Below are 25108 nucleotides of genomic sequence, written 5' to 3' on the forward strand. Positions count from 1 at the left end.
TGCTTAACTTATCCATCAAATTGTACACTATAAGAATGACCAATAGATTTTACTGTAAAATTTAGGGAGTTGTTTTTTTACAGCATATTACTGCAAGTTGAAAAAAAAAACTACCAATGTTAGTTTTTTTACAGTAAAATTCTGTCGACTGAGCTGCCAGTTTTGTTTTGTTTTTACAGTAAAATCCACGGTTGATGATTTTATGGTACCATATTTTATTATGGTAAAAAAAAACTGGCAGCCGAGTTGCCAACATATAATTAAACAGCCTTACTGTATTTCTATTTACAGTAATATGTTGTAAAAATAATTTAAAAAACAAACGCCATATACACTACCGTTCAAAAGTTTGGGGTCACATTGAAATGTCCTTATTTTTGAAGGAAAAGCACTGTACTTTTCAATGAAGATAACTTTAAACTAGTCTTAACTTTAAAGAAATACACTCTATACATTGCTAATGTGGTAAATGACTATTCTAGCTGCAAATGTCTGGTTTTTGGTGCAATATCTACATAGGTGTATAGAGGCCCATTTCCAGCAACTATCACTCCAGTGTTCTAATGGTACAATGTGTTTGCTCATTGGCTCAGAAGGCTAGTTGATGATTAGAAAACCCTTGTGCAATCATGTCCACACATCTGAAAACAGTTTAGCTCGTTACAGAAGCTACAAAACTGACCTTCCTTTGAGCAGATTGAGTTTCTGGAGCATCACATTTGTGGGGTCAATTAAACGCTCAAAATGGCCAGAAAAAGAGAACTTTCATCTGAAACTCGACAGTCTATTCTTGTTCTTAGAAATTAAGGCTTTTCCACAAAATTTTTTGGGTGACCCCAAACTTTTGAACAGTAGTGTATTTTACAGTAAAAATCTGGCAACTAAGCTGCCAGTTTTTTTCCTGTAAAAAAAAAAAAAAAAAGTAAAATATTTCAATTCATAGGCAAATTCATTATTTATTTACTGTTACAAGCGGCCCTCTAATGGCAGCCATGACTGTGGTGTGGCCCTCAATGAAAACAAGTTTGACATCCGTGGGTTAACATCAGATCTGTGCGATAAAATGATATCAATATATATTGCTTCCGTGATCAATCAATAAAAAATGTGTTCGATAAAACCTTTGATTTTGTGTCTTCTTCGTCGGAAAAAATGTGAAGTTGCGAAGCAAGGTTGGTCGCACGAGCAAAGGCACTCACTTTCTGGTAACCGAGTAACGCAGGAAGTGATCTTTGATCAGTGGGCGTGATACGCTAACAGCCAATCAGGTGACAGTATCAACTATCACATTTGGTTGTGCCATCTTGTTGTCTGGCAGTTGATTCTTTGTATGGAAAGTCAAAAAAGAAAAAAAATTGTTTTTGGGGATTTTCTTTTTACCGTAGTCAGAACTACCAAGACCGTTAATACCACACTGCCTTAGCCGTGCTCATCCTTTAGAGCACAGCTGTAACTTCCTGCAGAAAAAAGTTATTCTCAAGTTTCTCTGTTTACATTTTGCACTATTTTTTTACGCTTTATTAAAACAATTTTTTCAATTCCTTACTTTGCACTTTCATTTTGACAGATGATTGTTAATTTTGTTTACATTGTTTCCATATTTGTGCTGACATTTCCTTTCTGCATTGTTAGCTGAAGAGGTTATAATACATTTTATATATTTTTCCTGGTTCTTATTTTCCATAGGTGATAAAAATATCAATAATTATAGATATCGACCGATATAATACACTTATATTGTGATACAGTTTTCAGCCATATCGCCCAGCCATAACCAAACTACATCAGGTTTCCACTTCTGTCTGTTTGCAGCTTGGTGTCAAAACTGTTTTAGGGGCCCAGAATGCAACTAAACCTGCAGAAAATAGATCTTCTCAGGTTTCTATGTTTACATTTTCACACTTTGAACTATTGTATTACACTTTATGAAGCATTTCTTACATATTCCTTATTTTTGCACCTTCATTTTAAGAGCTTATTGTTAAGTGTTCAATGTGATTTTACTATTTTGTTGACATTGAGTGTTTTCCATGCTTGTGTTGACATCTCCTTTCTGCCTTTATAACTGAGGGATTATAATCAGAGGAAGGTTGCATTTGAAATAAAATAGTGTATGTGCCTCGCAATACGAAGGTCCTGAGTTCAATCCCGGGCTTGGGATCTTTCTGTGTGGAGTTTGCATGTTCTCCCTGTGACTGCGTGGGTTCCCTCCGGGTACTCCGGCTTCCTCCCACCTCCAAAAACATGTACCTGGAGATAGGTTGATTGGCAACACTAAATTGGCCCTAGTGTGTGAATGTGAGTGTGAATGTTGTCTGTCTATCTGTGTTGGCCCTGTGATGAGGTGGCGACTTCTCCAGGGTGTACCCCGCCTACCGCCCGAATGAAGCTGAGATAGGCTCCAGCACCCCCCGCGACCCCGAAAGGGACAAGTGGTAGAAAATGGATGTATAGATATATTTTCCTCCTACTCCTTCTTTTCAATAGGTCATGAAAAATTTAAAAAACTCGATAGTTTTCAGCTCTACTTGACGTACATACCCAACGTTTCGTTGCTCTTGTCTTCATCATCCTGGTTGGGAGTCGTGCTGGTCTCCTCCAGCTCTGAGGTCATCATCTCCATCTCCACAAAACTCTTCAACTCCTCAAGGCCTCTTCCTTTACGCTGCAGGAGCGGTCGTCGCAGGTCAGAAGACAACCGAGGGAAAACGGAGCGCACTAAAACGGTTTGCGTGGCACATGTACCTGTTGTTCGTAGGTCTTGAGCGCCTTCTTGACGTTGGAGATCTTTGGGGAGCGAATGGGAAGCGTCTTGATCTCACTGGGGGTCAGACAGCTGAGGTCGCCGACTGTTTTGATGTTGCGCGCTCGCACCAGCTGACCGAAACCACGAGACCTGCCAGAAGAACCACATGGTAAAACTCTAATATTAGACTAAAAATGGCTTCTACTTTGGGTCTAAATCCAGGCTATAAATCACTACTTTTTTCCTACACTTTGAACCCTGCGGCTTCTTAAAACTGTGTGGTTAATTTATGGATTTTTCTTCGCTAATGACTATAGTGTTTTGTGTCCAACAAATAGTTTTGATGGAACACCGATAGGGAAGCTAGCTGCGTTTCAATTGCAGTTTTTCGCAAAATAAAAGCAATATTTCAAAAATTTTGACAAAGTACATTTGCGACTTGTAGGTGTTTCCATTAACAGTTTTTTTTGTGTAATGAGCCGTAATTCTAGACTCCACTTTTGAGGAAGATTTTGCAGTCCCTGATGTCAATAGGTGACGCAGGACCTACCGTAATTTCCGGACTATAAGCCGCTACTTTTTCCCCTCGTTCTGGTCCCTGCGGCTTATACAAGGGTGCGGCTTATTTACGGCCTGTTCTTCTCCGACACCGACGAAGAGGATTTTGGTGGTTTTAGTACGCAGGAGGAAGACGATGACACAATGATTAAAGACTGACTTTTCATATACCGGTAGGCTGGTTATTTTGATAACGTACAGGCGAGCACTTTGTATTACTTTGCACCGTTGTATTATTTGTACTGTGCACGAATGCTGTTCGCCATGTCAAAGATGTGAAAGTTTGATTGAATGATTGAAAGATTTATTGTTAATAAATGGGACGCTTTGCGTTCCCAAACAGTCATCTCTGTCCCGACAATCCCCTCCGTGGTAGCAGGAACCCCTATATACTACGGTAATTACACATCAAAACCCTGCGGCTTATATATGGAACAATCTGTATTTTCCCCTAAATTTAGCTGGTGCGGCTTATAGTCAGGTGCGGCTTATAGTCCGGAAATTACGGTATTTGTCCTGCATTGGCAGGACAAATAAAAGGTGTTGAAATGCCTTCCAAAATTTAAAAAGGTGATTTCATCATGCTTTGATCAAGGGTGATGGGTCAAATGCAGATAATTTCGCCACACCTCGTGTGTGTGTGTGTGACAATCATTGGTACTTTAACTTTTTAACTTTAACTTTTGCAAAACACTTCAATATCGAAACCTCTCAAAAACCACCTCATGAGCGCGCAAAAATGTTTGAGCGATATTTAAGAGGGTTTTTTTAAATGTGTGTTTCCATTACCAGTTTATTATTGCCATATTTAGATTTTGTACATTTCTAGGGGTAATGGAAACGCAGCAACTCAAAAGGTGTGTTATTGTAATAAACTCAAACTCAAACTCATTGTTTGTGCCATGGCGCTGTCACGCCAAAATTTCTTCCCTCTACAAAATTCCCTCCCCCATTTACTTCCGGGGCTGCGTCCAATAAAATCACAAAGTTGCCGGGGGCCCTTAACCTGCACGCGACTGTCCTGTTTCGCGCCTGTACAAAGAAAAAACAATAATCGATTTCTTCAGATTCCAGCAGCTGTCAAAGACGAAGTATCCTTCCAGCGACGGGCAGTCAAAGCCGAAGTGCTATCGACCGCTGTCAATGACGTAAGAGGAAACATGACCACGGAAGTAAATGGGGGAGGGAAGGTTTTTGTAGAGGGAAGAAATTTGGCGTGACAGCGCCATCTTTTGGACAAGTTTGCTCACTGCAGGTGCGTGCGGGTTGAAAAAGTACTTCCTGTTTCGTTGTTTGAACCTCAAGTCTTCGTCTATAACATTTCTGCCTGAAAAGATTCTTCATTCGTCACTCCAAGAAACTTTTGTAAGTTTTACAATATAACTAAAACAATTCTTACTAAACTGTCCCGTGTTTGAGTGTAGGAGTGTTTTCATGCATATTTGTACGTGCTATAGTAATGTACTCAACACATTTACAAGTGTCTGTGTTAGTATTATTAGTTGTATTACTAACTTACAACATAAATTCCTTAGTAAATTCACCAAAACGTCACCGTGGAGTTATTGAGTCTGTTTAGCTGATTGGAGAGCTAGCTTGCGCAGCTAGTGGGTCCATGACAATGACTTCTGTTTTGTTTGATCAGCCGTTTTACAGGCACCGTTTGGAAACAATTAAGTTATGTAAATAAACATTTACAAAATCTTTTGTACTGGTATACATCTGCGGCATATAGTCCGGTGTGGCTAATATATGGAAACAGATTTATTTCTTCTAAAACTCGAGGGTGCGGCTAAAATACCAGTGCGCTCTCCAGCCCAGAAAAATACAGCAATAAAACAATATTTTAGGAAGATAATTTAATAACATTGAGTATTATTTTGGAAGAAAGCAGGAGCGTTAGCCACTTAGACGGGCTCTGGTAAAAATTAAAAGTAAATCCACGTGGACGTGAAATCTGGGTACCTTGGATTTTTATCGCCAACAAGAACTAGTAGGCTTTGTTATTTACAAACAGCACCTCAAAAGTAAGGTTCATTTTGTATCGACAAGAAGGCTCATGAACAACAACGGAATCTTATCCTCGCCAGAACTCACCACATGCTGGAGGATATCTGCGGCAGCACAGCTTCTACAGGTGCGGAGCAGCCAACCAGGGCCGGGTAGATGCAGTCTTTGGGAACGGGGCGGAGCTCCTGGCTCATCTCAGAAATCTGAGAAGACGTGGCAGAAATCAGCCGGCTGTGAAGTTCTGAAGTAGACTAGGCCTGGATTAAAGGGTGTGATCAATCCTACCAGGCATTTCTTAGAGCTCTTGAAACCTGGACTCCGAAGAATCCTGGGACTGAAGATCGTCGAGCCCTTTGTTGGCGTTGTGATTAACTAAAACAGCGGGGCAGAAGGTTGTTAAATTCCAAGTTTCCATTAAAAACTGCTAAAGTAAAGTCTTACTTTGGGCTGGTGGAGGTTGGCAACTTTGGATCTTCGAGGGGAGCTGGTTTGGACGGCAGGGCTGCGGCGATCAATGTCGTCCGCAGTCTCGTGTTGTTGGATTGGATTCGCAAAAGACACACGCCTGGACTGCGATGCGAGACAAAACATTGATTATGTTTACAACCAAATCATAAAAAGCATGCATGTGGCCAAAGCGTCACCGACCTTCACTGGAGGTGAGGGTGTCTCCTCCTCCAGGTGTCGCTTCTGGTCTTTCTTCAGGATACTCGATGACGGGGAGGCAGATGGCGACCAGATGCCCTTGGTCCTGTTACTGCAGGGACTCAGGACTATGGCTGGCCCTAAAGCAGCCTCCAGATCCTTAATCTTCGCCGGCGAATTGTGGGCGACACTGCTGTGTGTTAAGTCGGATGTACAAAGACTGCTTAGAGCAGCATCTGGATCTATGCCTGTGGTCTGGGTTTTCTCTAAGGGCAACAGTTCATCTTTATCACCATCACACACAGGGGCATCTTTTTCTGATACGTCTTCCAAGTCCTGGTTTGGGGAATTTTCCTCAACATCAACTACAATTGAACCTTCTTCTTGGACTTGTCCAAGTGTGGAACTGTTAGGTTCGTCCACGGCTGGAGCAACTGCGTCTTCACGATGACTGGAATCAAAATCCTTTACAGGTTCAACCACCTCAGCTATGCTCTCCTCCTGCAACTTCTCTTGGGACTCACTGGGAGGAGCTGGTGTGTCTGCAGCAGAAGTCTCACAAAGCATGTCCTCCTGACTCTGCTGGGTAGGGAGCTCTTCTGAGTTTATCATTTCTGATTCCAACTGCTGTGGTTCTTCTAAAGACGCACGAGTTTTGGTTCCAGAGACTCTTCGTCTGCTCTGCTTCTTGCACGGTGACACAATGAGTGGAGTCTCTGCAGTTTCAGGCTCTAATGCTTCAGTATTGTCTATCTGTCTTTCTTTGGAGATGTCCAAAGTCTCTGGTGATTCAGAAAATGAAGAATCTGAGCTTTTTGATAAATCACCATATTCTACTTTAGTGGTTTTCAACGTTTCTGGAGTTGCAGAATCCTTTGCACCCACTTTTTCAAGTGATTTCAGAGCATTTGGCGATAATCTGGATTTCCTACGACTCTCTGTGGGCAGTGAAGGATGTTTCCTGGCCTGTGACAATTCTGACTCAGATGATTCAGTAGTAGAAGACTGTCGCCGTGAATATCTGCCCCTCAATGGAGAGGACTCAGTGGATGCTGCACCAGCCAATGAATGGGAGCTTTCTGAAGTACAAGAACAAGCAGCCTTGCTCTTCCTCCTGGATGAAGTCCTGAGTTCACTTTTATCGCTGTCCTCTGAAGATGCCTTACTTGGTCTTCTGCATGTTTTTAGAGGTGGCGTTGCAGTGGACGCTGGCATGATCTTTTGGGAATCTTGACTAAGTTCTTCAGGCTCAACCATCTTTAAATGACCCTTTGGTGTGCTCACCGCATCTTGAAACTCACCACTAGTTGAAGAAGCAAACTGAGAATCTCCTTCAGTGGTTTTGTTTTGCTCAACAAAATCGCATTCTTGGGATTGGTCATCCGTTTGAGGCGAGACTATTTTAAGGTCTGTCCCAAAATCTCCTGATTCAGACTCCGTCTTTAAATATCCTTTCTCCAGTATCTGCTGCAGTAATTTAGAAGGTTTGCGAAGATGGTTCTGTGTCTGACTTTCAGAATTAGACTGGTTATCTGATTTAAAGTCAGTCTGACTGGACATTTTGTCAGATGTAGTGTCATGTCCATTAAGACTCTCCTCCTTAGGCTCCAATACCAATTTGGCAGGCCGATCATGTTGTTCTTGTGATTCGGAAACATTCATGGTGTCTGCTTGTAAGTCACTTTGACCAGAGACTTTCTCTGGCTGCTGGAGATCCTCCTCTTCAGACAGCAGTAAGGATTTTGAAGACCGACGGCGCCTTTCAGAATCAAACTGGCTGTCTGGTTTTAAGGCAGTTTGACTTGGCACTTTCTCAGACATTGGTTCAGGCTCCGTAAGACCCTTCTCTTTGGGCTCGTGTGATAATTTAGAAGACTGGCGGCGTCTTTGTTGTGATTGGCTATCAGAATCAGACTGGGTATCTGACAGTAAGTTAGCTTGTTGGGAATTTTTCACAGACTCTGCATTTATACCATTCTCCTCATCAGGCTCTGTTAAAGATTTACGAGATCGGCTGCTCTTTCTCTGAGACTGGCTTGACTCAGACGGAGAGTCCGACTGGTCGTTTGTTTGACTCGAATTTTGGAATCTGCTGCTTTTACTTTTGTTTTCTGGTTTAATGAGGAACTCCCCCGAACTGCTATATAGCTTAACCTTCTTGTGTGATCGGGCTGGAGAGTTAATTTTGTCTGACCCGCTGTCCCTCAGAGACCTTTTCCGTAGTTTCGCAGTGACCTTCTCACTGGCTAGCTTGCTTCTGGTATTTGGTCTGTTTGACAACATGTCTGACTTCACTGGCTCTTCTCCCGGGAGTAGATGCTTACTTTGTCTGCGGCTTTGTCGTCTCTGCTCGCTCTGAGAAATGGCTGACTGCAAATCAACAAGTGTCTCTTGAGAATTCATGTTCGTATCACTGGGAGAGGTCAGGCTTTCAGACAACTGGCAATCATCAAAAGTCTCTATAGAATCCGCTTTTGAATCTGAAGGTGTCACATCCATTGAGGTGATGGTCTCTGCAGGATTCACCATGACCGCATCCTCAGTCTGAGTGTCTGGGATGACATCTTCATCTACAGTTTCATCACTCGTAAGCCTCTCAGTCAACCTGACAGGCTTGACTAGACTTTCACCATCCACTTTGGGCCTTCGAGGGGACTCTTGGATTTCACTCACTGGACACTTTAGGGTCTTCTCACAGACACTCTCAGAGTTTTGCAGACTCACTTTTTGGGATGCTTCGGGAGAAAGACTATCGGAGTTTGTCGCGGGTTCCTGGCTATTAGAGGTCTTAACTCGGGATCCTGTGAAGGTGGACACAGTGCTGGGGCTCGCAGGTTTTCCCTCGGCATATTTCTCCAAAGTAATGAAGTTCTGACGTCTACTGCCACTGCTAGACTTCTGAGGAGTTCCAGAGACTGACGTGTTGGGACTGGTCGTCTTTGTAGGCTGTGCACTTGTATCTTCAGCTCTGACGTCACTCTTGGCATCGTCCTCCATGGAAACATCGGTCGACTCAGGTATCATCTCCGGCTCCTCCTCTGACTTTTTCTCGAAAGCTTCAAAGTCTTGAGTGTCCTTTCTTTGAATGTCAGAAACCTCACTCAACTCAGTACCCTGAGAAACCAAAGACAGTTTTTAGACAGATGAAATGAGGGTTTTCATGTATTTCAAAGTTTATTTACCTTTTCAGGAGTTTCCTGGGCAACAGTTTCTTCAGTTGGTGGCTGGCCCCTTTGGGAAGATAATTTGACATAAGTAGTGCTTCAAGACACGTGCACATAAGTACTCAATGTTTTACTTACACAGAGTCTTCCTGACTTTGTGTGTACTGAGTGAAAACGGTGGTATCCAAAGAGGCATCGAGGTTGTTGTACATAGCAGGTATGTCCACCCTTTGAAGCAAAAATATGTTTTTAATAATACCAATAGAAATATTAAAAAAAACAACGATTCAATCAGACCTTTTGGTCCTTTTGACCTCCTTTTGGTGCTCTGTTAAAACTCTCTCCTTTGTCTCAGGAGGAATGAAGACAAAATCAACAGAAGCCTGCTCTTCCAAGACCTCCCTGCGGGGAACCATCGGGGAGCCAAAGTCAAGCTTTGTCTAGAGAAAGGAAATGTGTTTAGCTCTGACATAGGAAAGCAATGTTGCGAGACGAGACTTGGATAAAGACTTACGGAGACCAGTTTGGAGGTCTTGATGTAGCTTTGGTCATTTGCCACAGCAGACTTTTCCTGGAGAGAGATCGTCTTCCCTGCAGAGGCGACTGGCACACCGCTGAGTATGGTTTCTAACTGGGAACTCTCGCTCTGCGGGGAGACACCACAGCTAAGAAAAAGTGGCACCAGAAGAAAAGTAGGAGGAAAAGTTGTAACTCACAGAATACTGTCCACTGAGATCATCAGGACCACTGATGGCTTCAAACCCGGGAAGAATGATGGGAGTCTTTTGCTTCACCTGGGTCAGGATGGGTCTTTGAAAAAAATAAGTACAAAGAAATGAACTGGCCAGGAAGTTCAAAACTTATATTGCAGCAGATTACTTGAAGCAGCGAAAAACTTCTGATAAATTAAGGGATCTTTGACTAGTGCAGGGGTGGTAAACCTGCGGCTCTTTAGCGCCATGGCTCTCTGGAGCTTTTTCAAAAATGTCTGAAAATGGAAAAAGATGAGGGGCACTCCTTTCTCTCATTTTGTCCACCAAACGTTTTATGCTATGCGTGAATGCAAAAAGGTGAGCTTTGTTGATGTTATTGACTTGTGTGGAGTGTTCATCAGGCATATTTGGTCACTGCATGACTGCAAGGTATTCTATGCTAACATGCTATTTAGGCCAGCTGTATGTACATATTGCATCATTATGCCTCGTTTGTAGGTACCGTATTTTTCGGAGTATAAGTCGCACCTGCCGAAAATGCATAATAAAGAAGGAAAAAAACATAAGTCGCACTGGAGTATAAGTCGCATTTTTGGGGGAAATTTATTTGATAAAACCCAACACCAAGAATAGACATTTGAAAGGCAATTTAAAATAAATAAAGAATAGTGAACAACAGGCTGAATAAGTGTACGTTATATGAGGCATAAATAACCAACTGAGAACGTGTCTGGTATGTTAACGTAACATATTATGGTAAGAGTCATTCAAATAACTATAACATATAGAACATGCTATACGTTTACCAAACAATCTGTCACTCCTAATCGCTAAATCCCATGAAATCTTATACGTCTAGTCTCTTACGTGAAAGAGCTAAATAATATTATTTGATATTTTACGCTAATGTGTTAATAATTTCACACATAAGTCGCTCCTGGGTATAAGTCGCACCCCCGGCCAAACTACGAAAAAACTGCGACTTATAGTCCGAAAAATACGGTATATTTGAGTTCATTTTATTTACTTAAGTCCTCTGTGTATTTAATTTATATTTGCATGTCTCATGACAGATTATATATATGTAATAATGGCCTCATTTCTGATAGTGGTTGACACACACACACACCTGAGCTTCTCCGGATACGTCAGGCTGACGGTGTTGGCGAAGGTGGAATTCCAGAAGTGTGTGACGGCTGTGCGGTGCTGCTTGTTCTTGTGCGAGAAGAGCACACAAAGCAGTGGAGACAGCAGAGCCAGGAGGTCGTCATCATAGGCCAGAGCAGAGCGGCTCTGGATGCAGTTCAAGATCTCGCTCACAAGCTTCTCCATCTGCAGGAGCACGCCGTTATGATAGCATCTTAATTAGCGATTAAGCCATTACGCTTCAAGAACACACCTTAGTAAGAATCTGTGATGTGAACTCGGGCGGCTCGCCTTCTGCTTTCTTATAGAGGACGGCGAGAGACTGGATGGAGGAAGTGAGCAGCTCCTTGACGGCTTGACCAAGCACCAGGTTGGTGAAGAGGGCGGACAAGACGGAGAGCAGTGCCGTGCCCGTGCTCTCGGACGGAACCTCCTCCTGGCCAGCCAGGTACGCATCCAGACACTGAACCAGCAGGGTCTCCAAGGTGGACAAGTTCCCGAGAGCCTTGCTTTTCTTCTTGTTCCAGGTTCCTGGAGTGCAGGGAGCTGCAGCAGCGAGATCATACAGCATTCATAACAAGACCGGAAGTCATGGTCCTGCAGTGCTTGAGTGACTAGAAGGATGAACTTACACTTTAACTTCTGCTGGAAGTGTGGCGTGTACGGGGAGAAGTCCACACATTCCACCATGACGTGCAGGATGCAAGAAGTCACTATCAGCGAGGATGGAAGCTGAGGAAAGCAGCAACAAGGTTGATGATGATATCATGTACTGGTACTTAATATTATGCCAGCATATCAAAAGCAAAAATAGCTGAGCTGAATTTCTATATACAAAACACAAAACCAGTGAAGTTGGCATGTTGTGTAAATCATAAATAAAAACAGAATGCAATGATTTGCAAAAATTGAATAGACTGCAAAGACAAGACATTTAATGTTTGAACTGGAAGACTGTTATTTTTGCAAATATTAGCTCATTTGGAATTTGATGCCTGCAACATGTTTCAAAAAAGCTGGCACACGTGGCAAAAAAGACTGAGATAGTTGAGGAATGCTCATCAAACACTTATTTGGAACATCCCACAGGTGAACAGGCTAATTGGGAACAGGTGGATGCCACGATTGGGTTTAAAAGCAGCTTCCATGAAATGCTCAGTCATTCACAAACAAGGATGGGGCGAGGGTCACCACTTTGTGAACAAATGCGTGAGCAAATTGTCCAATAGTTTAAGGACAACATTTCTCAATGAGCTATTGCAAGGAATTTAAGGATTTCACCATCTACGGTCCGTAATATCATCAAAAGGTTCAGAGAATCTGGAGAAATCACTGCACATAAGCAGCAATGCCCGTGACCTTGGATCCCTCAGGCGGTTCTGCATCAAAAGGCAACATCAGTGTGTAAAGGATATCACCACATGGGCTCAGGAACACTTCAAAAAACCACTGTCAGTAATGACAGTTCGTCACTACATCTGTAAGTGCAAGTTAAAACTCTACTATGCAATGTGTGGTCACACATTTTTGTACGTGCCTTCGTAATATAATCAAGCTTGCGTCAATAGCATTAGCTAACATGCTAACATATTTATGAGTGTCTGTTAGTATTAACTTACAATGGCATTCTTATGTATTGTTTCAGTTTCACAAATTCACCAAAACGTCACCGCAGAGTTATTGAGTCTGTTTAGTTAATATAATGGTGCGCTCCATAGTCAGGGAAATACTACGATATACATCTTTACACAACTCCATTTTTTTTTTTTATCTTTCAGTATTATTTCTGTATTTTTGGTGCGACCTGCTGCTGCTGGAATTTGAATTTTCCAGAGGGAGCTCCCAAAAAGGGATTAATAAAGCTATTTGTCTATCAATATCGCACAGCACTATTACGGTATGTTTTTTTACCATCAAGGTCTCCCGGTCCACCGTAGTGGCCATCTTGGCACAGATTTCTTCACAGCACACATTTTCTTCGGCCGTGACCACCAAAGAAGAGCAGCGTGCAAACACCTTGTAGAGTTTAGACCACGTGGACAGCATGGACTTCTGGGACGCCTGCAGACACGACAGATTCAGACTCATGTGCACGTACAATCTGACGACATAACCATTTAACTTTATTGATATCATGAATGTGTGTGTGTGTGTGTGTGTGTGTGTGTGTGTGTGTGTGTGTGTGTGTGTGTGTGTGTGTGTGTGTGTGTGTGTGTGTGTGTGTGTGTAACTAAGAGTCGCTCCATATGGAAGAGTAAATGTACACCTTTCAGGATCATACTAATACCATACATGGTCAAAATCTATACGTAGTCTTACTTCTTACAAAAACTAGTTGGTCATCAATTGGTCGCGCCAATTTACACAATTTTTAACTAATCCCCTTGGGACTTTGTCCAAAGCCTGCAACTTTCTCCCACATTTTTGCCAATTCGCCTCGTTTTGGGCAATAAATTTTGCCTGAGCGGAACTGAAACGTGCACACAAACCGTCTGATCAAAACTTATGTTTGTTTCTTGCGTAGATGAAACAGAAACAGCAAAGTGCAACAATATATCAAATTGTTATTGCTCAAATCGCACAATTGTTATCCGGTTCTCTAGTTTACACGCATTTACATATTTGTTCAAGCTTGACATATCAGGGCAAGAGAATTAAAAACAAATGCTTGTTTGCAATGATGACCTAGCCAAGAAGCAGCATTTTCAGACCAATGTGTTGAAGTGTGATGATTGTCACTCATTGTCTTAAGTTTACCGATAAAAACACACGCTATACATCAGTTCACAAATGCTCTTAACAGGCTGGAGTATGAATGAATGTTCAAGATGGACAAACACTAAACGTAAAACAGGGGTCTAAAACACGCGGCCCGTAGGAGACGTTATTTTGCGGCCCCCACCTTAATATGAAGGTTTAATGTTAGTGCGGCCCGCAAGTTTTTTAAGATAACTGGGATACGTGTTACACCATACGATGTTGCAAGCGTTTATATGTGCTTCAAATAGTCCCATACAGAATTAGGAGAGCGTTAAGAGGAAGAAAGTGCCTAAATTTTGAAAGTAGAGCGACATACTTAGATAATTTATTCATTAAATATTCAATATAAATAAATGATAAATGGGTTGTACTTGTATAGCGCTTTTCTACCTTCAAGGTACTCAAAGCGCTTTGACAGTATTTCCACATTTACCCATTCACACACACATTCACACACTGATGGCGGGAGCTGCCATGCAAGGCGCTAACCAGCAGCCATCAGAGGCAAAGGGAGAAGTGTCTTGCCCAAGGACACAACGGACGTGACTAGGAAGGTAGAAGGTGGGAATTGAACCCCAGTAACCAGCAACACTCCGATTGCTGGCATAGCCACTCTACCAACTTCGCCACGCCGCCCTTTTGAAATTTATAAATCCATATACATTAAGGAATTTAGTGCTGTCAACTTATTTTTTAAGGCCTTAAATTGAAATTGTTGGATTTAAAACTTTTTAACACCTGTGAAAAAGCATCTGCAAATTCACGTATTTTAGGCCACAACAATCGCCAAAAAAGGCAGCGAAACTCTTAAAGGGACATTTTGTGTTTTTACAACCAAAATGGTGTCATCCATGCTGTCTGCTGATAAGTATTGTAAACAAACCTGCTGCAGAGGCGTCCCACTCAGCAGGTGCGTGACGGGGAACAACAAGGCGGAGTGCATGGCGCTGAAGTTGTGCTCCAAGGCGTCTCCTTGGTTGACTTCATTCGACTGCAACGAAACATCCAACAAGGCCTCACGTCATCTGTGACATCATCAGGAGACCAGTCCAACAACACCACACCTGCATTATGGTGTCCGTCAGCGGGCCGACCATTGCGCTCCACATCCTCAGCAGGTGCTCTTTGTTGTGCACGCAGGCGGCGCTGCGCTTTATGGCGCCAAGCACCGCCTCGCCAAACGCCAACGGGGAGGTTGGGCCCGACAGGCCGCAGCCCACCAGCGTCTTGAGGCAGTGGTAAAACCTGCACGGAGTAAAACATATTCAATAAGCAGTCGCCGCCACGTTGATACACACCAGTCCCACCTGGCGTCCTCGATGTAGGCCGCCAGCATGCTGCTGTCGAAGAGGAGGAGAATGAGGAAAAGTGCTGGCGTTCCCTGAGAAGAAAAAAAATAAACGTTGGGTTGTCTCCAAAAAGGCCATCATAGGTGAACACTAGAAAGCATGGAGTCTGAGGCGCTCACGTTGAGCACGTCCATCTTGCCCACTTGGTAGGCGGCAGAGCCCAGGACGCGAGGGGAGATGCCTTTGACTGTGCCCTCCAAGAGAATCTGCAGGATGTTGGAATACTGTATTAGTACCAAAAAACACTTTCTGGACTATTTTAGGACCCAATTACTCTGTGCATTTTTTTTTCTCCAACCATCACATTTTTAGGGATGTGAGCACACTTTGAGGGGGAAAAAAGAAGATTGAGGAACATTTCTATCAGCATCAAGTGCTGCCATGCACACCCCGGAAGCAAATCTTGAAAATCAAGACTACATCGGGTGCATTTCTACACTATATTTGACCTTTAGCTTTATCCTCATCGGCAAACCTCTTTTAGCTGTCTTTTTGACACTTACATGTCCCTTGTAATGCACCACAACATTTCATCACTAGATCATTTACTAACATTAATATAATTGAAAAAGTCATGTCAAACCATATAACATGCATGCAAAGACTGTTTCCCATTTGTCAACTTTAATATCCTGTAGCCACGCCCTCGCGGGTGATACACATCCGGTGACCTCTGTCTACATCAGTCACCTCAAAAATATACCTTCTCTCTGGCTACTTTTAAATACTCGAGATCAGGGGTGCCCACACTTTTTCTGCAGGCCAGCTACTTTCCAATTGACCTAGTCGAGGGGATCTACCTCATTCATTTCTATAATTTATATTTATTTATTTATGAAAAAGACGTTTTTGTTAACAAGTTAAAGATGTTTAACAATAATACAAGCATGTTTAACACATAAGATTCCTTTCTTTCATGAGGACAAGAATATAAGTTGGTGTATTACCCGATTCTGATGACTTACATTGATTGGAATCAGACAGTAGTGCTGAAAACGTCCACATTTTCAAGAGGAGGAGAAAAAAAGTCCTCCTTTCCGTCCAATACCACATGAAAGTGGTTGGTTTTTGGCATCTTATTTGTCCAGCTTCCATACTACTTTTTATATACATTACAAAAAATACATTGACGGCAAACTCCGTAGCTTGCTAGCTTGTGTACGCTAGCTTTCTGAGACTCTTATTTTGTTAGCGCAGGCAGGATGCACCAGCAGTTTTATTGTGGAGACAGGAACTGTGCAGTAGGTCTTTAGAGTTTTGACGGCAGGTGCGGCGCGAGAGTCTGTTGAAATAAAAAGTGTTTCTCGCCTTCCTGTCGGTCAATTTTTCTTAATAATGATCTGGCAGCAGCCAGCGTCATCTCACAAGACCCTCGGGTGCCGTGAATGTCAATCAAGTGACGTCTTGGTGAAGCTTGATGATCGCTCATTTTTAGGTCTATTTTTTTCATGCCTGGCTGGCGGTCGACTGACAGAGCCTTCACGATTGACGTAATGGGCACCCCTGGTCTAGAACTACAACTGGTTCAGAACTAAGTGTTCGGATTGTAATCATCCAAACATGATTAGCGTGGACAGCCACCACAACCAACGCAGACCATAATAAGTAGCGTATTTTCCGGACCATAGGGCGCACCAGATTATAAGGCCCACTGCCGATGAGTCGGTCTATTTTCATACAAAAGGCGCATTAAAACAGTCATATTATGATATTTTTTCTACATGTAAAACACTTGCTTGTGGTCTACGTAACATGTAATGGTGGTTCTTTGGTCAAAATGTTGCATAGATGTTTCACAGACTTCAAGTTGCTCTCTGACCGTCTCTTCAGGATGCGCCGTTTTGTGGGTGGTCTTATATCGATTCTCCACTTAGTGCATTTCTTGACACAAGAACATGAAGACGTTCCTACCAGGACTTTATCTGCAGGAAGAGCTTCTGAGCGGATGATGCTCTCGAGGGTTTGCAACATCTGCGTCAGGACTTCACCGCCCTGCCTGTCCTTCTTACTGCCTGCAGGGCACACGGGGGAACAACTTTGAAGGAAAGTTCTTATGATGTTTCAAGCATTCACAGAGAGTTCCGAGCACGGCGGCACATGACTGATGCAGAACAGTCATCACTGGGGCGTGACCCCTCAGAGGTTCTTTCTCGTCACGGCAGCCCAGACTAAAAGAATGATCCGGGTGCTCGGACTTAAACTGATGAAAGTGGCAATGAGTCGGGCAGGAGGCCAGGATGAAGTCTTTCCATCCCCCTCCGGACGGACCTTCAACCCAGACCCAATCAGGGGTGCTCTATGTGGCGCTGCCTGGGCGGGAACTACAGCTTTAGAACCCTCCTTGAAGTGCAGCAACCACGGAAACATTTACACTGAAATATTCACAGAACATCATCCTGGCTAAAGGATTTAAACCCAGAACTTATTCTTACAAGCAAAGCACTTTTTTGACATCATTATCTCATTAGTGACGCAGCAGGAAGAGGCTAGGCATCCGTCTGTGGTCACATTTCATTTCAAGACCTCTGGAAAATTGTAAAAATAAAATAAATGAAAAAGTATATATATATTTTATTTTTTTTTTGTTTTGTTTTATGTTCATTAGTTTATAGACAGTGTGCACGATACATTAACAAGGAATCGATGAGCGCACCAGGTCTTGTTTTTGTGCAAGAGAGGTTTTCTTACCTGCTGACACTTAAGCCTTCGTCAGAGCTGTCAAAGTTTCCCGTCTAAAAAGAGCTGACCTTATTTTGAAAGCTCTGACAAAGGCTGAAGTTTCAGCAGGTAAGAAAACCTTTCTTACACAAAAAATAAGTCTGAATACAAACATTTTGAACATATTGCAAATGAGACTCAGAAATATGAAAATAAAACAAGATAACTCGACAGCAGTTATCACATTCAGCTCATTTATAAATGTTGCAATAAAAAAATTATGTTATCAGAAATAATATTTATTAAAACACAAACGTACTGACAATTGGTATGATTTAGTACCAGGAATTGGTTGAAATTACCCATCACTAGAAACACCTGAAGGATGATCGGTAGAGCTAGGATATTTCCAGCTTCATGGCTATGAAAATGTATGTACATGCCATTTTTTTTATGTTGTTTTAAATATACTTGCAGAAATTGCACACAAACAGGCTTAAAAATTGCACACAAAATTGCTTCTTTTGTCATAATGAGTGTTCAATTTTGAGGAAAAAAATGAATTGAAACCATTTTTTTTAAAAGGCTGTAACTTAACAAAATGCATCAACAAGTGAATACTTCCCAGATACACCAAACTCACGTGTGGGAACTTACCAGACTCAGTGGCTAAGCTGACAAAATGGACAAGATGATTCCATAGAAGTGCCAAAAGTGACTCTGCAAAAAAAGGAAGTAAAAGATGTTGACTAAAAAAACGTAAGTTGTTTTCAGGTACATTTCATCTTTTATTTAGTGCACCTGGAGCTTCCTTGCCGACGTTGCTGAATCCATCTTTGATGCTGGAGATGAGCACAGCAGCATGTTTGCTGAAGGAACAGGCAGCGCTCAAGAGAGAATGTTTTAAAGGTTCTAGAAGAAAAACAAGGCTTTCAGCTAAAAACTTTGTATTGTCTTCGACCTCCATCAAAGTCACAACTAACACCTCTATCTAATGAACCACACGGTCATCAGGTGCTAGGTCTACTGCCCAAAACATTGGCTGTGGCAATAGGCAACCTACCGATGTCATTTTTTTAATTCACTCAACAAGATGGAGTGGCGTCATTTCATTGGACAAAGAGTCTCATTTTATTTCTTTAAAATGTCCAAACTACGGCCCGCCAGCCTCTTCAATTTGGCCCGCGAGACGTCATGGGTTGAACAAAGCATCGCACCGCCGAGTGCTTCCAAATTAATCTTAAATAACAGGCAGGCTCTGAATGCTACATATTTGCTACCATCGTGTGGACAATGAAATTAAATCAATGACCCTTGAAAGTACTTTGAAATAACAGCACAGCATGCACATATGACACAATACAAACAACCTTCCCTAGTCATGGTGCAAAAAAAAAAAAAAAAAAAAAAAAAAAGGTCAACGCACAGTCACAGAACATTGTGGATATTATGAAAAATGTCTTAACAGTACACCAGAGCGCATGATGGGAAACTTGTCAAAAAACCTCTTCACACTTATCCATGTTTAGCACATTTCAGCTGCTTGATATTTGATTGATTACAAAAGTTTAAAAAGGTTGTTACAGAAGTAAACATGGTTGCAGTCAAACTTTTACATACTCTTAATATCCAATTATATGAATTATATAACCATTATATGAATTATATATCCATCATATTAATATACTATGCGCGGTTAATTTACATAGTCGGCTTTCGGCCCCCCGCCCAATCTTTTTTTAGCCCAATGCGGCCCGCAAGTAATAAAAGTTTGGACACCCCTGTGCTAAACTATCCTTTTAGTTTGTGCTTTAAAAACTTACTCCAGTATGAAACAACGATTATATGCTGATCTCAAGTATTATTGTGCTTTGAGCTCTGCTACGTCAGACTGTAAATAATAGTTTCTCAGGTGTGGAAGCATGCGTGTCATCATCAATAACCATTTCAGCCACAAAAAACTGACCAAACATCCCTGGCTGTTACATACAGAAAATGCTGACTCAAAAAACTCCCTGCTCATTTTTCTGGTGCCCCCTGTAGTGCACAGTAGGGCTGGACGAATATGGCAAAAATAATAATCCTGAGTATTTTGATTGATATTGTAATCACGATTAATTGCACTATTATTCATTAATTTGAAAACATGAGTATTTATTGTACCACCAAAACTTAACTTTAAACATAGTTTAAATAAAAAAAACAGATACAAATGAGTAACAAATAAACCACAACAAGTAAAATAAAAATAAAAGCAATAATAAATTTAAGTAACAATATAAAAAACTATAGCATTGAGTTTTTCTGTATTAATTGTTTTTAATTACATTTTTTACCGTTTACACTTATTTTACCACTATGAAGTGTGTAGTTTGTGTGTAAAATAAAATGTAATAAAAATGTTTGTTAAATACATCCTCACATTTATTGGTGCAATACATCTTTGGACAATTTTGACCAGAATTTTAAGTCAAAGCATAATCATTTTATAAATGTATCAATAAGTACTTTAAGTACATTATGCTTGTGTAAAGTACCTTTTGGAAAATTTTATTTTGTTAGTGCAGTCAGACCAGATGTGGCATACCGCGCTACTATGGGGGGGGGAGAGGTGGGGGGACGGTGCTGACAAAAGACGACTTACTTGAGGCTATTATATTATTTAAAAAAAAAAAAAAGCTAAAAAAAGCCTCAAGTTGCAACCATTGTTCGTATATTAATGTTACATGGATGAGATGTGTTGAGGATGTATGGATTGTTCTTGCTAGCTTTAGCTTTGTAGTTAAGTTGCGGTTTTAAGTGGCCTTCTTGACATTGATTGTTTAGTTCAGAATAAAGTTCAGGAATAAATGAGCGTTTATTAACAAGTTCCTTTTTTTTTTGCCAATCATGTGATTCCGTCCACAGTTATGTGGACACGGAAATCATGACTTACTTTTTTGTTGAGTTTAGTGATTAATGATTAGGCCTTGGGTCAAATAAAAAATAGCAACCATGGTGACATCCCAAACTTCTCGTAGACGTGCTCTTTTTTTCACCGTAACAAGCTCAGAAATTTGCATGCACGTTGCGCAGCCCATGAATCGTTTTTCTCCCGATCATTAGAAATTAATAATCGAAATTACTGCGATAAACTCACAAGCGCACCGCCACTAAAAGATCAGGACGACCGGCACTCACCGAGAGTCAGCACAAGCTTGTTCTTGGCCGCCGTGGCGACAACCTCGGTTCCCAGGAAGTAGTGCAGCAGCATCTCCAGGCCCAGCAGCTGGATGGAGGGGAAGGCGGAGGGCACCTGCATGCTGGAGTTCATGCTGAGTCGAAGGCTGCTGTTCGAGCCCGCTGGGAGGAGACATCACCACAGATGTTCAACACAACATGAATGAAAATAAAAACATCAACTCGAGATTAAAGCACAGTTCCTCAAACATTGAGCCCTGATTAAATGAATCCACTTAAATTAGCACCTCAAACAAGACACCTGTGTTCCTCCTTCAGGTGTTATTAGAACTTTTATGATGACTAATAACCAGGGGTCTCAAATTTAACACATTAACTATAAATTTCAAAAATGGCACAAATTATTTAACGGGTGATTAGCGCACACACGTCTCTTTTGACCCTCGGGCCGTGCCGTAGCGGGAAAACTAAAATAAAAACTAGGTGGGAAAACTAGGCTGCAGTTCACTTGTTATTCATGAGCCACAAGCGGGCAGAAAGGGACGAATGAAAGTCTACCTTATGGAAATCAAATCAAAAGTACAGAAAATTGGTAGCGGTATTAATTCCCCGGTACCGGGAACTGGGACCGTATGGATTCAAACGTGAACGGTACCCATCCCTATTTGTCAGAGATGTTTTGGAATATGAATATGAGGGGAATTTTTTTGGCTGGCGGAAAATAACGACATATTAAGACACACATAAGTACAGAATATTGGTACCGTTGAGTACGGGTAAGACTGGGCGGTATACCGGTGTTAAGAGTTAATACCGGTATATTTTAGAAAGTGGTATATATTTGAGAGAGTACCGGCATACCGATATCTTTTGATGTGCCTTTGTTACAGCAGTTAGTGGCCGGTGCGCCTAACGGGCACCGTAGCTGAGCAAGGATCCGGCAGGCATGAAGGGTCTACCGTGCATTTCAGACATCGACGCCCACCACATTCGCCTTCGTGCACAGCCGACGTGCCCGTATCGTAGCACCGTCTGTGTCTCCTCTTTATTGACCAGAGGTAACACGCCGGTGAAAAGATTCAACAGAACAGCCGCTGCAGTGCTAACTGTTAAAGCTAAAAAATGCAGTGAAACCCTCGCTGACGTCACACGTCGCTTGGCAACACACTGCCTTTTAAAAAGGTATACACACGCATGAAACTTCTCTATTGCATATGACATTATGAGATAGGCTCCAGCGACCCCCCGCGACGCCGAAAAGGATAAGCGGTAGAAAATGGATAGATTACTAAAGTGTATTTAAAGTAACCAAATACTTTCCCTAGTAATTACATGTATTAAAGAGTAATCATATTAGTAATTAAATAACTTTTTTGGTTAATCAATCAATGTTCACTTATATAGCCCTAAATTAAGTTAAGTACCGAGTAACTATAATTAATCACTGTTTAAAAGTAATTTGAGAACACTGATAATGTGGTGATGAGTTTAAACTAAAGACTGTCTTTAGAATATCGTATACCACGATACAACCTAAAAAATACCAGGATATCAGTTTTGGTCCATATTGGTCAGCCCAAAGTATGAAGTATTGATTCAAACGTGAACAATACTCATCCTTAGCATGGGGCGACTGTATCCGACTTGTTCTTCGAACAAACAATATTTATTTTGTTTCACTTTTGGGTCTTGAATTTTGATCATTATGGTCTTGCCCTTCGGCAATGCCCACGGCCGTTCTGTTGCGGCTCCGCCGTGCAGCGAAAAAGCGCGTGATCTTATAATAAGGGAAGTAGCGAGCCACAAAAAACGTATTCTGTCCTTCAAGAGGAGCCAACAAAGTCAGTCCTGCCTTGATAAACCACTATTTCTTGCAGCCAGCAACAAAACAACAGTGATATCATCTCTGGCGAGCGCGTCACACAACCAGTCCTCTACTTTCCCGGTCCCCGTATCAGCTGATATTTGATTAGCTGCCTGTGATATGCCTGTGTATTGTTCTTTAATTTTGGACCTCCAGAATCAGCCTGTCCTTGTCCATTTGTGTCAAAATTAATTTAAGTCTGGAAACCTTTGACAAGTTGACTTCATGTCCGTTGCCGCCCATTATGACCTGTGTAAAATACAATCCTCCTTGAAGATATTTTTTTTTATGTTGAAAGTAGACCTGGATATTTTTATTTTGTTTTTGAGCGCAACTTCCTGTCGAACTGTAGTAGCAGATTAAAGCTAAATTGAACTGATTTGTTGCGGCGTCCAGCAAAAATAAAAGCGCTGCATTTTAGTGTTTAAAGAATAGAAAAATTATCAACAGTTGACATAAATACATCCAAATGAATCACTATTCTGTTTCAGTCACTGATATTTAGTCACTACAGTAATTACAACACAGGAACCACATGGGTTAGCCTACTGTGTACAGTATTTACAACTTTACTAGTGTTCACTTCACAGCCACAGATGGTTCATTTAGTTATTGACATTATTTACACATTACTTTGGTTCATTCACACATTACTTTGGCATTTTTGCTTTGATGGCTCTGACATGAGCTGTCCAGGCAAATTTTTGAGCAGCTTGCATTTTCCTTTTTGTTTCTGCTTTAGTGGATTCTGCCTTGGATTGTATAGCCAATTTCTGTCTCTTCGACTCCATCTCCACTTCTAACTGCTCCAAATGCAAACATCATAAAGCGTACAAACAATGTTTCTTCTATTAGCTAACTTCCTTTATCTGAATAGCCATTAGTGATTTATAGCATGAAATAACAAATATCTTGCAGTCATGTTGTTTGTTTCAAAATGATTCAACTATTCAATGCCAAAATATAAACCGTACAAATAATGAACAAAATGTCAGCTCCTGTCTTGACCCTCCCTATCTTGCCTCTGATTGGCGTGTCCGTAATGTTTTGCCCCAATCTTAACCAATCGTGACTTATCATAGTAAACAACCAACCAATCATGGATGTTCTTATACGTAAACCAACCAATCATCAATGATGTTTCCCGTATAGTTTGCCCCCTGCCCGTGGAGTTGCTTCGCTACGTGGCTTCCATTTTTAAGTTCAGAATTTTTAATGGAAAACTGTAGTTTTTACCACTGGATTATCAAAAATTGTACTCATTACGGGAAAACCGTAGTTGTTTGCAGGTATGGCAAAGAGACGGATCAAGATTTTAACACACATTGTAGGTCAGAAAAAACGAAGAAAAAAGGAACATATTTTAAAAATATTATTACAGAGATAAAAAAAGACTGATTTCTGACTATAAACGGAGAAATCACATGCCTGCTATATTTAGACATGTCTTTGGTGTTCGGCAGGCGGTGGAAACGGACAAACTGACTTGAATAAAACCCCGAAAGAGTCGGCCGCCGCGCGTGTGCCGGTCCGCGACCGTCTTCCATTCAGTGGAAATTCAGGGAATGTCATGCCGCGTTGTCCTACCAGTTTTGGGGTGAGCGACGCCATTCTGACCAGCTCCTCTGGCAGGGGTGCCGTGCGCCGAGGAGGAGTCCGATCCAATGGTGTACTGCAGCAGAGGAACCGACACCTGAGCGACAAAGCAAGCATTTTAATTGAAAACTTTTGACCATGAATTTGAAAAAAAAAATAGCTTGAAGCTTCAGGTAGAACATATCCCACCTGATCAAAGTTAGGGAACAGGTTCGGGCCCAGCTGGACCACCAGGTACCACCACACCTCCACCTTGGTGAGCATCAGTGCCTCCGTCTTGACGTTGATGGACATGAGGGGCTGCATGAGGAGCTTCATGCGCTTGGTGCTGCACAGGATGTCTGGCAGAGCATGGGAGAAAGACCACGGCTGAGACCCGGAAGACCCAGTCGAGGGAGTGGAAACCATCAAGTGGACAGGGCGTCGCTCACCTGGGTTGAGGGCAAAGTTGTCGATGAGACTCTTCCAGGCGATGAAGGCGATCTTCTTGACGGTGGGAGACGAGCTGCGAAAGCCCAGCTCCTCCAGGTGGAGCAGAGAGTTGATGAAGGGACCGCCACGATGCAACATCTGCCCAGCAAGCATCACAAGAGGTCTCACTCGCACACAGTTTTTGATTCAACCTTTGACATCAGCTACCTTCAATATCTTTGAGACACATTGTAGGACCCCCAACCTCCCAAAAAAATAAACAAATCTGTATTCTGGGGCATTGAATC

The 25108-nt window shown here is 41.9% G+C and overlaps 1 protein-coding gene across 1 annotated transcript in view; it reads right to left on the bottom strand.

Annotated features, from left to right (window-relative positions):
* The window catches only part of LOC133658998 (telomere-associated protein RIF1-like), a 45242-nt gene that overhangs the window by 1453 nt on the left and 18681 nt on the right, over window positions 1–25108 (bottom strand). The window contains exons 9-34 of the mRNA XM_062061584.1: window positions 24821–24959; window positions 24579–24730; window positions 24381–24486; window positions 20930–21091; window positions 18551–18661; window positions 18407–18469; window positions 17003–17103; window positions 15211–15297; window positions 15050–15123; window positions 14807–14987; window positions 14626–14733; window positions 12894–13043; window positions 11615–11714; window positions 11236–11528; window positions 10966–11168; window positions 9840–9933; window positions 9638–9769; window positions 9421–9563; window positions 9262–9351; window positions 9142–9190; window positions 5963–9073; window positions 5756–5884; window positions 5600–5686; window positions 5402–5517; window positions 2746–2896; window positions 2542–2665 (exon numbers count right to left, since the gene is read on the bottom strand). Of these exons, the coding sequence (XP_061917568.1) occupies window positions 2542–2665; window positions 2746–2896; window positions 5402–5517; window positions 5600–5686; window positions 5756–5884; window positions 5963–9073; window positions 9142–9190; window positions 9262–9351; window positions 9421–9563; window positions 9638–9769; window positions 9840–9933; window positions 10966–11168; window positions 11236–11528; window positions 11615–11714; window positions 12894–13043; window positions 14626–14733; window positions 14807–14987; window positions 15050–15123; window positions 15211–15297; window positions 17003–17103; window positions 18407–18469; window positions 18551–18661; window positions 20930–21091; window positions 24381–24486; window positions 24579–24730; window positions 24821–24959 (6256 nt within the window). The remainder of the gene's footprint in view (window positions 1–2541; window positions 2666–2745; window positions 2897–5401; window positions 5518–5599; window positions 5687–5755; window positions 5885–5962; window positions 9074–9141; window positions 9191–9261; window positions 9352–9420; window positions 9564–9637; window positions 9770–9839; window positions 9934–10965; window positions 11169–11235; window positions 11529–11614; window positions 11715–12893; window positions 13044–14625; window positions 14734–14806; window positions 14988–15049; window positions 15124–15210; window positions 15298–17002; window positions 17104–18406; window positions 18470–18550; window positions 18662–20929; window positions 21092–24380; window positions 24487–24578; window positions 24731–24820; window positions 24960–25108) is intronic.

This window comes from Entelurus aequoreus, linkage group LG10 (assembly GCF_033978785.1).
Source record: "Entelurus aequoreus isolate RoL-2023_Sb linkage group LG10, RoL_Eaeq_v1.1, whole genome shotgun sequence".
Lineage (NCBI taxonomy): Eukaryota > Metazoa > Chordata > Actinopteri > Syngnathiformes > Syngnathidae > Entelurus > Entelurus aequoreus.